Source organism: Verruconis gallopava (assembly GCF_000836295.1).
Source record: "Verruconis gallopava strain CBS 43764 unplaced genomic scaffold supercont1.61, whole genome shotgun sequence".
Taxonomy (NCBI): Eukaryota; Fungi; Ascomycota; class Dothideomycetes; order Venturiales; family Sympoventuriaceae; genus Verruconis; species Verruconis gallopava.
Window position 1 is genome coordinate 71,778 of NW_015622197.1, and position 12,361 is coordinate 84,138.

The 12,361-nt window shown below is 48.1% G+C and overlaps 5 protein-coding genes across 7 annotated transcripts; 2 read left to right on the top strand and 3 right to left on the bottom strand.

Moving 5' to 3' along the window:
* Positions 1-78: 78 nt before the first annotated feature.
* On the top strand, positions 79-863 carry PV09_09304 (uncharacterized protein). The gene has a single exon (XM_016363344.1). It carries the CDS (start codon positions 117-119, stop codon positions 672-674), a length of 558 nt encoding a protein of 185 aa, XP_016208846.1. The 5' UTR covers positions 79-116; the 3' UTR covers positions 675-863.
* On the bottom strand, positions 660-2,394 carry PV09_09305. 3 transcript variants are annotated; one of them, XM_016363347.1, is made up of 5 exons: positions 2,121-2,394; positions 1,570-2,055; positions 1,299-1,508; positions 1,178-1,211; positions 660-1,121 (listed from the first exon to the last, which is right to left on the bottom strand). In XM_016363347.1, exons 1-5 carry the CDS (start codon positions 2,310-2,312, stop codon positions 1,102-1,104), a joined length of 942 nt encoding a protein of 313 aa, XP_016208849.1. In that variant the 5' UTR covers positions 2,313-2,394; the 3' UTR covers positions 660-1,101. The 3 variants fall into 3 exon arrangements, with proteins under 3 accessions (XP_016208849.1, XP_016208847.1, XP_016208848.1); XM_016363345.1 differs by having other exon boundaries at positions 1,264-1,508; XM_016363346.1 differs by having other exon boundaries at positions 660-1,211; positions 1,264-1,508.
* Positions 2,395-2,519: 125 nt separating this feature from the next.
* Positions 2,520-5,966, top strand: PV09_09306 (uncharacterized protein). Its single transcript, XM_016363348.1, has 2 exons — positions 2,520-3,725; positions 3,771-5,966. Exons 1-2 carry the CDS (start codon positions 2,709-2,711, stop codon positions 5,424-5,426), a joined length of 2,673 nt encoding a protein of 890 aa, XP_016208850.1. The 5' UTR covers positions 2,520-2,708; the 3' UTR covers positions 5,427-5,966.
* Positions 5,967-7,035: 1,069 nt separating this feature from the next.
* Positions 7,036-8,148, bottom strand: PV09_09307 (uncharacterized protein; the record flags this gene model as incomplete). Its single annotated transcript, XM_016363349.1, has 3 exons — positions 7,036-7,215; positions 7,326-7,433; positions 7,759-8,148. 3 exons carry the CDS (start codon positions 8,146-8,148, stop codon positions 7,036-7,038), a joined length of 678 nt encoding a protein of 225 aa, XP_016208851.1.
* Positions 8,149-9,657: 1,509 nt separating this feature from the next.
* PV09_09308 (UV excision repair protein Rad23) lies at positions 9,658-11,682 on the bottom strand. The gene is made up of 3 exons (XM_016363350.1): positions 11,596-11,682; positions 11,220-11,545; positions 9,658-11,152 (listed from the first exon to the last, which is right to left on the bottom strand). The coding sequence occupies exons 2-3, from the start codon at positions 11,235-11,237 to the stop codon at positions 10,049-10,051; spliced, it is 1,122 nt and encodes a 373-aa protein (XP_016208852.1). The 5' UTR covers positions 11,238-11,545; positions 11,596-11,682; the 3' UTR covers positions 9,658-10,048.
* Between the last annotated feature and the right edge of the window lie 679 nt (positions 11,683-12,361).

Genomic DNA, 12,361 nt, shown 5'->3' on the forward strand with positions numbered 1-12,361 from the left:
TGTCTTGCCGCGCGCTTATGCATGATCCTTGTAGACTCGTTTTTTTGTTACTCTCTCCATTCCCTGAAAATTCATTTTCTCTGATTGTCACAATTTCTTGACCCTCAAAACCAGTTATGGCATTTCCGCTACCAAGAAAAGTATCAGAAACACCTGCACATAAGCAGCCGTCGTCAAAAGCGAAGTCAAAGATTGCAAAGAGTAACACTGTTGTTGACCAAGTCATGACACAGCGTCGAGTGGCAGACGCAAACAAGTCTAAACATAAACTCCTAAAAAGTCATTCTTATTCCGATAAACAACTCAATTTGCCAACTTTGAATATGGTTGCACCGGTAGGCGTTCAAAAACCGAAGGGAAAAAAGAAGGGAAAGGTTTTCGTGGATGATGCCGAGAGTATGCGCACGATTCTGGCCATGGTGAGTGCCGAGAGCGACGGGAAAATTGAGAGTAAGATGCAAAAGTTCAGACAGATGGAAGAGATCCGAGAAGCTAGGCGTGTCGAGTTAGAGAAGAAGGAACAAGACAAGAAGCAGAAGCTGGACGAGCTCAAGGACGGATTGAGAAAAGGGTGGAAGAGCAAGAGTAGGGGTATCGCTGATAAACTAGCAGATGAGGGTGATGAGAATGTGAACGTTAAGAGGAGTAGTAAAAAGAAGGTTTCATTTGGTTAAGGATCGTATCATGAGCAAATTTCAACAAAAGCAGAGCTGAACGTATTCAACCGTATGGCATCCGGTTTGCTACATGTATGATATTAGTTCAGCGGACGCTCCATATTTTACATTGCATCTGCTACCTGGGCGTTGCTATTTAGCCTTTTTCGAAATTGACGAAATTCTGCTCTCTCTAAGAGCGTCAAAGTCAACCTCATTCGCCATCTTGTTCAACCAAGCTGCTGCAGCTTGTGCGAACCATCTCTCGCCACCAAACTGGAACCAACTGAGGTGACCACCTCCAGATGTTGCTACCATCACTGCATACGGGTTGTGCTTGATTTCTTCATATGGCGCCGCAAAATCATTGACTATGGGGTCGTCCCGTGCGTGAATGGCAAATAGTGGGATGCGTACATCTATAAGAGCTTCTACGCTGGAAGCATCACGGTAATATGCACCTTCCTATAGAGTCTAGTCAGCAGTTGTTTATTCAGTCAGGTCAAAGAAGCAATTCGCACTGTTGGCCAACCCCAAGTGGGACATTGAACGTATCTATTGCAAGGTGTCAGCCGACGGACATCGAAACTGCAGACAGCGTCTGTACCTATCGAATTCGAATAGATACTGCATATTATCTACCTTTTCTACATCAATACCCTTGATTTCTCTTAAGATGTCTTCCTTATGCCTTGCCCAGAGCTGACGCATGCTCGTACCCATGGCGCGCATATACACATTCATTCCCAGCCAAGTAGATTGTAAGAAAAAGCTTGACACTTCAAGATTCCAAGGATTGGAGATGACGATAGCAGCATCAAGAGGACAACCTGCCTCTTCTTCCCCCAAGTACTAAAGAGTTCGCCGTTAGAACGTCTTCCAGATTACAACATGAGTCTTCATGTGCACATACATTGACAAGAATATTGGCTCCCAGGCTGAAGCCACATGCGAAGATTCTTCTGCGAGGCCACATCTGTCTCGCCCACTGGACAAACTGCCGAATGTCCCAAGTAGCACGAGCATTGTAAAGCAAGCCAGAGGTGATCTTGCTCATGGCACAACCACGTGCATTGACTACACATGCTTCCCACCGCTCGTCAACTGGTGGATCAAGGCAAAGAAGCTTTAGAACTGAGCGTAGATAAATCTCATTACTGCCACCAGCTAGGCCATGTAATACAATCAGCATAGGTTTATCGTCATCGGAAGCTAGGCTGTCAAAAGCAGTGTCTTCAAAATACGTTGTCCTCGGAGGAAGGGAAGCGTCTGCCTTTCGTGCGGGAATCAGGGTCGGCACAACGAAGTCGACTGCGAAAGTTCCAGGGTAGCGTGTTGAATCCGAAGAAAACACTTTACGTTGATAGGTAATCGGAACATCACTTGAATTTATCGCGGTCTGGCGGAATTAGCTTTGCGGAATTGACATGAAGCGCGAGCGAAGCATGAATGGAAACAAAATACCCATAAGGTTTGCAGATGTCCATTAAAGAGAAGTGGATTCAGCCAGCAAGCTGGCGTTGCGTCTTTGCACAAGTCAGAAAGTGATTTGGAATCGACCTCGGGAGAATCGTCGCCCCCACGTTTAAGAGGCAGACGGACGGGGACCTTAGCTGAGTGGAAAGTCATAGACTGGCGGCCCAAAATCCATGACATGTCTTTTTATGTATTTGAACAAGATTGAGCAGTGCAAGCCAAAGGTACGGAAACTTTATTATTCATGAGGTGTAATTTTGCTGAACGTGGTGAGTTCTCGGAAGTCTCGATTTGGAAACGGACCTTCAGATTAACCGGAAGTAGTTTAGTGTCCTTCAAGTTTCAATGGAACCCGACGCTTCGTAGCGTCTTTTGCACTTCGACAACGTGGCAGAGCGTGAGTCATGGATTATGGCCTAGATACGGGTCGTTTCTAACCTCATCGAAGTAAAGTCGTATCAAGCATTCTATCGAAAGTTCATGGCAGCATCGTCTGCTGCCCCAGCATATAACTAATTTACGACCTCTTGCGTCTACCACGATGACGCTCTGAATGCCCTCCCTGTTTTATTCAGCATGAACTACAATGGCAATTATGTTGACTACCAAGTGCCCAGTGGAGGAATATACGATTCAGGATTCCAGAATGAAGACCAGAATCCGTACAACTTTCAGGAGGTTGGTCAGACGTCGCACATGATGGCGACCTATGGAGAACGGAATTATGCACCATCTCAGGATGATGCATATCAGACCATGCAATATCAACATTCGTTTGCCAGTTCTCCTGCTCGGTCACTGCCTGCACATTCTCCTCAGTCGATGATTATGATTACACAGCGCACTCCCACTCACGCCTTAGCGAACTCGCCACCCATGTCGAACCCGTCAACCGCCCAGCCGAGCCCATTCCACCATGTGTCCCCGCTCCGGCAGCTCCATCACGTCTCCCAATCTCACCCGCAACCGCAACCGCAACCGCAAGACCAATCTCAGCCTCAGCCTCAGCCTCAGCCTCAGCCTCCAGGACTAAATTACGACAACTTCAAGCCTACACTGCCACTCCATACCGTGCATCACAGTCATCCACTCCAACAAGCAACAAGCAGTACTTTTCAAACCATTCCACAGGGGCAACCGTGGATATCGAAGGCCCAGGCGATAGTTGAAGTACCTATGCAGTCATCACGCTATCTTCGAGATCAAACGCATTCTTTGCGGTCTCTAGACCATGTGGCTGTCTCGTTGACGAATTCAGCCAGTCCTCAAAATTCTGCCAATACTTCGGCAAACAAGCGGGCACGTCTGCCGATTACACAACCTTTGGACTACCAACAAATACTCCTACTACTTGCCGAGGACTATATTAATGCAGCCCATGATATGAGTTCGTATGTTGCATACTACAGGCGTAATGATGATATCAAGGAATATCACATACTGCTAGCGATAGGCTTGAGATGCTTAGAAGCCTCTCTTGTGCAGTTCAGGCTTGCGCCACGCGTGGAAGCTTTGATTGTGCTGCAATATACCAACTTGATGTTAAGAGAGACTCGGAATTATGAAGAGGTTGACAAATGGTTGAGCAAAACTGTGAGCATAACCTTAACTCATGTGGACATTTCTAACGTAGCTCAGATACCTCTTTGCGAACGTAATAAGCTGCTTGACGTGAAGTATAGCATGCACCACCTGGCGGCTCGTGCATTATTTGCAACACGACCACGTGTAGCGATCAGATCTTTGGATGCTGCGATATCGTTTGCGCACGCACACAAGCATACTCCTTGGATTTATGCGCTTAGATTTCTTCGTCTCTCCTTCTCCTACAAGCTTGATGCGTCAAGTCAAGATTTTACTGCCGGAATTCAAAATGTAAAGGTAATGTCCGAGCTCGCTTCAAGCGAGGACGACGGTGCAATATCGCTCATATGCGCAACATATTCAGCGTTGCTCCACCTGCGCTCAAAAGCCTCAAATTGCATTGAGGAAGCGCAACATGCCATCGCAGCAGCGAAAAGTTTCCAGTTTCATCCTATTGCAGCGCCCCTACGGCAAATTTGGGCGCTCCTGGCTTGTGTAGAAATTGTCTGCTATTTGATGGAGGGCAGCCCCTCCCTAGCCGCTCAGAAAGCTGAGCAAATGGCATCGATTATAGATGAAATTCGGGCGAGCACGAGCCTCGGCGACGACGGCTTGTTAGCAATCCCGCTAAGACAAAAGCCAGGTTCACTTACCGAAACTACGTGTGGCATTTTCCAACGCAGGAAAGATCAAGAATTTCTCTCATTTAAATGGTTAGCGCAGCGCGATCTGTGGGCATTTTGTTTCTTACTTAATGCGATTGCGTCACAATCGCGTACCTTTGCAGATCAGAAGGCTGAGGCCTATCTGAGTGAAGGCCTAAAGATCCTGAAGGAGAACTTAAGCGAGTCAAGTTTAAGTAGGGAAGACATTTTCCCGAGCTCAAGTTCTCTCGATGTTGTCATCAATCGCCTTGATTGGTGGTACAATATGCAGTGGTTCTTCTACATCTACATGTCCATCAATGCTTGTGGCCGGACAGACTGGAGTAAAGCTGAGGAGTACCTAACCGAGGCACGAGCGTGCCCACCTGCGTCAATTTTGGACTGCGGGCCTTCACGCGTGAAGTGGGAAATGTTCCTCTGCGCAACGATCCAACAAGGACGTGGACAGATTGAGGAAGCGCTGTCGATCTTCCAGTCCCCAGCGTTACAGTTGCCTGCAACTGCAAATAACGGACTGCATGATGTAGAAACTGACTTAGGTATCCTTGCAGCTCTAAACTCAGTTCTCATCATGTTAGACCCAACAAACTCTGCCCACTCAGAGGCAGCACGGCTTCATGAATTTGTCTCGTCCTCTCTAATCAACCATCCAAACAAGTCCCTTCGGGCAGCACACGATCTTCTTCGCAGCGTTCTCAACCCACAGGGCAAACTGATCGACAAGAAGAAGCACTTCGCAAGTTGTTTGAACGCTGCGCGTGCTGTTAACAATACCCAACTTGTCTCGATAGCTTTGAGTCTTATGTGTACTATGTTCTTCAAAGATGTGGTTGGGGAGCAGGCACAGAAAAGTGTTAGAAGTGCTAGAGCCCTGGCGGACCGTAGCGGGAGTATGTTGTGGAAAGGTGTTGCCGCAGGTTTGCAAGAGCAAACAGCTTTACGACATGGCAGCGATGATGATGCGGCAAATGCACGCAAAGATCGAGACGTCTTCATCGATGCACTTCCAGATGCTGTGAAGAGCAGATTTGCTCTGTCATTGTAATCTTTTACGTGCGAAATCCCTATTGGCGGTTATCATCTACATCGAAGTGAGTGATCTACCAGTTTTCCGAAGCAAACATCACGAGAATATGATTGGAGGCATGAGCATTTGCGCAACGACTCCACACACGCATTCATTGCATTGTGCAAAGGTAGAGTTCATGCGTTGCTGCATAGCTAGTGAGCAAAACGAAGCGTCAGGGTCTGGCGCTAAAGAGGCTAATGTCTCTTATTAATAATTTTGCATCTTTACACTATCCCCAGTCTTATGAACGCGAAAACGAGTAGATCCCTATTCTTTCACTGCGCAGATAGAACTGATGTCTGCGCTACTCTAAATAGCTCTGCGTCACTCATATGTACAGTGCTGCTTGATTGTTTCCCATCTTCATTCATTCTTGTCGTACATAAAACTACAGACTGAGTAAAAATCCTCATCATCAATGGACTCGATTGCTTGTTCCTCTACGACTTCCGATGCTTCTTCATCTGCTAGGCCATAGCCCCTCGCAAGTCTAGATTTGTTAGCAATACTCCATACTGAGATGTTACTTGTCACTTTTCCTAGCCTCAGATTCGCCCAGATTGGAGCCACAATAGACTCTGTATCTTCGAAACTCATCGACTTGAGATAAGCAAGTTGTCTGCCCCCAATGTGGAACATGAAGCTAGATCGAGATTTGCTGTGTACTAGCTCGTAGACCTTTGCGGCCTTTAGGAGCAACCAGGTGCTGCTCAAAATGCTTGGTTACTTGCCCAAGCATTTGCGGTTCGCCACGAAACCTGAAACTTGTATGAAGGAATTCTCCAATGGAGGATTGAGGACCCATGACTTTCTTTAAATATGGTTTGTCCACGGTGATACCAAAATATTCCGCACCAGGTCGTTCGTAAGGGAGAGGTGCGTTAACGAAATGTCTACTCAATATAGTATTGAAACAGATCCAAAAGGTGTCACCATCGTAATCACCACCTTGCAATTTTCCAGCCCCAGGTTCATTGCCTTTCGTAGCAAAGACAATTACGTTAAAAAGTGAAGAAGCTCGGATCGGAACACGGCCTTGAACGCTTGCATATCCGAAGGTATGAGGCTAGGGCGTCTCGCGACGATCAACTTGCGTCCATCGAATGAAGCAACCTGTTGATTACGCTCATCGAATAATGGCAAAGAGAATTGTACAAATATCTCACCTGGCTCTAAAACGCCAAACGGGTCGGCTATGCCGAGAAGCAGGGTGGATTGTGGGAGACATACTCTGAACAACCTTGGAAAAGTAATTTGCTACTATTTTGGAGAGCAGATCCCCAAGGAATGGATACTGCTGAATAAACATCCCATGTTGTAGCAAATACACAAGCTTTTCGACATCGTTCCTTGGCAAACCTGCACTCCAGAGAATGCTACCGGTTCGCCGTTTTTCTACCATGTATTTCTACACGGAGATTCATTGCAAGAGAAGCTCGGAGTTCTCCAACGCTTCGAGCATCTCAACCTGTTCGGACGAGATAAGGTCGCTTACCGTCGTTTTCAAAATTTGAATATCCACGCCACGGTCTTCCAGAATGGGCATAAAGGCGAGAATTAATGCAGATGGAGCTGCATCAGTAGTTCATTTAATAACCTCGAATGTCAAGCGGACAGGATCAAAGCTCTGGTCTGTGTCCCCATCATGCATGGGAAACTTCCATTGGCTGGGAGGTATCTCGATCCAGATACCCCAGTCATCGTCTGTGGCGGGGTCATGGGAGCAGCTTTGATGCCAGACTCCTTTAGCGCCATTAAATCGTGCCTGAAAGGCTGTCAGCATGCCGACAGCCCATGGCCGTGCAAATTTAATTCCTTGACGATGGCTCGAATTGCGCCTAGCGAAATTCTGGCACAGCCATCGTCCATCACTACCTTTCTCGGTCTGACCTCTGACGTAAAGCGTGGATTCGGATCATTGAACTCCGTACGTTTCATTACACCGTAAGACATGATGTTCTTGTCTAGTCGAACCTGGATGGTCTGATGACAAACGTCAGTATGGTTGATGAAAAAGCTATTGGACTTAGCAAGTACAGGAGGCGAAGGAGCATATAGGATAATACAAACCGAGATCCATACGAGCCGCGGTTTTTGGTCACGGTTGATCAAGAAGCATATACAACGGAAGAAACCACTTCACGGCGTCCTGGTAATGCATTTTGGCGTGTCGAAACGGGTTCGACGGCAAGGGAACGGTATTGCACTCAGAACTAGCGAAGAGAAGCACCTTGCAGAGAGTCTCTTTTTCATCTGCACGAGCTTTCCTACCGGCGTGGATGTATTTAAAGTGTATTATGTTCCATACCCTACCCAGAAACCGTTTCGGCTTGTCTGGGTCCAGCCAGTCGTTGAAGGCGTCCAAAAACTCCGTGTTTTGCGACTTGATGTGCGCAGGCGCATTCTTAAAGGTGGATACGTCCAAATAGGCGACACGATCCCACTCAAAGCCCGTTCGAAAACGGTCGGATAGCTCCAAAGCCAGAGGCTTAACAGTCAGATTGAACAACAACCCATCAGGTTCTGCAAGGTTCGGTCCTTTAAGATCGAGCCTCAGCTTCAAAGCCACGATGTCAAAATTCCCGGCGGCGGCTTCAAAAGCAGCTCTGCTTGATGGCTCAAATTTCGGGGATTTTCCAGAAAGATCTGTGACTTTATCTGCGCAGTATCTATAAAAGGAATCGTAGTCGACAGGCATATCTCTTTCAAGAAACGAATACGGCTCATGACCGAAGTCAAGTGCAATGCGAGTGCCCTCGACGACAAGCCTGATAGGGACGTCGGACAAGAAGTCAGGAAAAGGTGCGTCACAGAAGAGCTCGGCATCGCGCAGAACTCAAATTTTGTAGTGGCAATAATAAGGCCGTCTCCGTTTTGTGTACGACGGGCTATAATCGCACGTAGTACTTCTCGGGCTAGTATTAAAGAAGGTTTCTGTGGTACCGAAAGACGTGCTGAAGCCACCGTTGGCACCGTCGGATCCAAAAGCGTCTTGATCCGTAGGAGCGGACGATTCGCCTCTGGACAAGCTGGAAGTCCAAAAAGACGCCAGTTCATGAGTGACGACGGCCAGCTGTGCGTGTTGGGCGACAGACGGCTTGTCATCGCCGCCGCCCCGCGGTGAGGACGGAGTAGTATCCTTCGTTCGCGACTCTTGCGGTCTACCAAAGCCGCCCGAGTCGTCCGAGTCGTCGACCACTGGAGTCTTGGGTTCCTTTATCGGAGCAGGTTGCGTGTCGAACCTCAACAGTGCGATACTCAACGCAGTACTGACACCGCTGAGCGTACGGCTACCGAGCCCTGCAAGGGCTAAGGCGGATCCAGGGCCGCGTAGCAAGTCCCTTTAAGAAAGGAATGGGATCTTGCTCCTCTCTGAAGCCAGCCTCGAACTGCCGAATGATGAGTTTGAGCTGCCGTCTGGAATAAAAGAATTGTCGGATTATCAGGTCCTGGCAATAGTTGGCGCTCGTTCTCGGTCGGTTCGATGGAGATTCGTTCTTTGAGCGTGGGCTGAAGTTTAATCTTCTGTCCAGCGCGTTCAGTTTCACAAATATGGCGTTGACTTCATCGTGCTTGGATGGTGTTTGCGGCACGCTCTGCGGCATTGCCACTCTTGGTGATGGTAAAATGACGCGTCTTAGGTGCTCCGAATCTATGTTGTCTCAGTTGAGTATTGCAGTTCTTCCCCTAAGTAAAATTGTCCCTACATAGCAATGTACGATATACCAAAAAGGGCGGAGTGATAGTACTAACCGAATATGGCATGGAGAACCCCTTAATCTTAAGGGGTATAAAAGGAGAGGGAGAAACAAAATGTATGAGAGACAAGATTTTAAGAGAGATTTTTGATATATAGAAAAGTACCCTTTAGTACGACTTCGTTGGTCTTATAGCCTTTCGTGGCTCCGTCTTTCGTGACGTACGATCTGTACCAACAAAAATGAAAGCCAAAACTACTGCCTATATACCGAGAAAAACTGCACGTGGAGTGCGTATATCACCTGGATCGAATTGTGAGCAACACGTTCTATCAGAGCGATTCCAACAATAGATCTATGTTAGGTGTTTGAAGCATGGAATGTGAGACTGCTTTGAAGTGGTGGGGCATCCATGCGCTCTGACCACTTGAGAATGAACAGTGGCTTGTCGAGGCGAAGCTTGACTCAGGTGGGAGGTAGACAGCAGCGTGGTATTGACCAGCTTCTTTACTCCTTGGCACAATCTCACAAGTGATCATTTCTGGAGAAAAATCGTAGAAAGAAACATTTCGGTATGGAGTCAACTTTATTCCCAGTATCTTTCGTACATATCTGCTAGCTATAAGCATTTTGTGGCAGAAAGGCTTCGTCTGTGCGAAGGTTGTGGCGGTGATATATATGATGTCGGTCCATTTGACATAGAAGCTGCCTCCCAGTTGCAGTAAATAAGTGGAATTTGCCGCAAATACTTCAAGCCCCAAGCTGTCAAAAACGCCATCCATTACAGGCCTACAAGACGCTGAGTCCAGCCGCTTATGTTGTCCTGTTTATTACCACAAGCTTCGAGTAATTCCTTTACCGAAGGAACCAAATTTCAAATTTCTTAGGCCACAGTTACACTTATTGACCTCCGACATCGTCGTCCTCTGGCTGGTCGAACAAAAAGTTAGCCGCAAGTTCCTCATTCTTGTCGCAGGCGAAGTAGGCTTGTATCACAAGGTCGCGCTCGAAACCCAGCCTGCACAGTCGCTCAATGGCCTCCCGCTCCTCTTCAGTGACCTGAATAGCCTGAGCGCCCGGTGGGAGGGCGGCGTCGTCATCGCCATGATCCTCTGCCAGCAACCGCAGGAACTCTTCAGGGCGCTCTGCGATCATAGCCGCGAGCTGAGGATTACCGGCGCCGACCTGTTGCAATATTGGCTCGAGCATCTGGGGTTGCTGCTGGACAATCTGTCTGAGCTGCTGAAACTGGGGGTTGTTGCGAAGGAAATCGAGATTCCCTCCAGTAATGGCAGTACTACCACGGCCTGTGGTGCCACCACCGCGATTGCCTTGACCAGCATGTGCGGCGGCCTCGAAGAGGTTCACCGGCTCGTCGCTACTCGGCACGGCGGACGAAGGAGATGTTATTGCTTCACCGGCGGCAGATCCTCGTGGTAAGTTGCCAGCGGGGTGATCACGGCGCAAATTGTCTGGGATGCCGTTGAGTAAGTACTCAACGGCGCGGTCTGGGTTGTAGAAGGCGGCGATCATAGCAGCCTCGATTTGCTCTCGAGGAAAGCCCATGGCTTCCATACTAGCGATAGCGGCCTCTCTTTCGGAACTGCTAAGGACCATCCCATCGGAACGGCGTTCTTGCGTGGCTGCAGGTGCTGGAGACGGCGTGGCCGGGTGGTCGGGTATCGTAGTAGATGAAGGTACGACTTGCGGTGCGAGAGGAGCAGAAGATGTCGGGACGGAATGTTGTGCAGGCGTTGACGGGAGGACAGCGGAACTCGACGACGCTGAAGGTGCGGAGCGAGGTTTCTGCGTCATGCATACGACGAAGCCCTTCTCTTGGATGTTGTACGACTCGATTGTCTTGTCATCTTGGAGAATCTTCCCGGAGTAGATAAGCTTTTGGGTAGACGACTCCCAGCCCTTTTCCTTTTCAACCTTGGCCTTAAGCTCAGCGATGGTCGCTGAAGGCTCGGCTTCGATGACGAATTTCTGCTGTTTCAGGTCCTGCGGCGCGGTCAGAATCGGAAACGGCGTGATATGGATGATCATGAGTTGAGATGTGGATGGTTACCTTAAATGTGAGCTTCATGGTTGCCAGGACGGAAGGAAGCCAAATCGGATGGATTCGAGTGGGCGAATCTTTAGAGCGGAGAGGTGGGGGGTGCGCGTTTTGAGGACTTGTCAGGCGGAGTGGGGAGAGTAACGCAGCCGGGGCTGAACTAGAACTAGATGATAAAAACGGAAGTGCCGGTGGTAAATGTTACAAAGCTGAGCAGAAATAGGGGAGGACCAGAAAGAGTTGGAGGTAAATGAATTGACGGATAAAGACCCTGAAGGTGGAACAATGGAACACGCACAGAGAGTGGTTTATTTGGTGCGTGACCGGATTGCGTTTAGCTAAGTTTAGTCAAATCTCTGCCGGTCGCGTTCAATACAGAGTAGCTTACTCAAGTTTACATTTTTTTACGTTACGGACATCAGATAAACATCTTCTACGAGGAAGCTGGGCGTTAGCCCCTTACATGATTAAATCCATGTTTTCATACGTTGCTAGTGTCGAAAAGGTTCATCCGTTTCGTGCTTAGAGGACATATGATGCCTTATCGCCCTGTCGACACCGACAAGGTGCGGTGGCGGTGTTGTGCTACTGCAGCATTTTGGAAAAAATTGACTGCGCACGGGCCACAGCACCAAAACGGGCATCAAGAGCAACGTGGTCCTCGGTATATGAGTTACCACCATCTACCATGGCACCTAGGACACCCCAGAAAGAGCATAGACGTCGTGAGTGAGATGCCCTCGCCGTGAACGCTTCTTGAAGCGTATGATCATATTGATTACCTAATACTTCATTCAGTTCTTTGTGTAAAAAGTTAGAAGGTTCACACGTCATTACTGGTGGTGATTACCTGTATATAACAGTTCACTGCTTTTATATAGAAGGTTCACCCATCATAACTGGTAGAGATTACCTCCCTAGGTCTAATGTACCATAATTTGTCACTTCTACATGTTTTGCACTTTACATATCTTGCATCCTGCAAGTTAACGGTCAACAGACAAATCTTTCACCATAAAGTCCCGACTGAAAACAATCGGGCATGGACCTCCATCTACTGGTCTTTTTTGGCTTCGACAACGTGAAATATCACCCCGCATTGAGGAGGACGCGAAAGCAGACTTAAATCAGAGAACTTAACCTTGATTGCACTG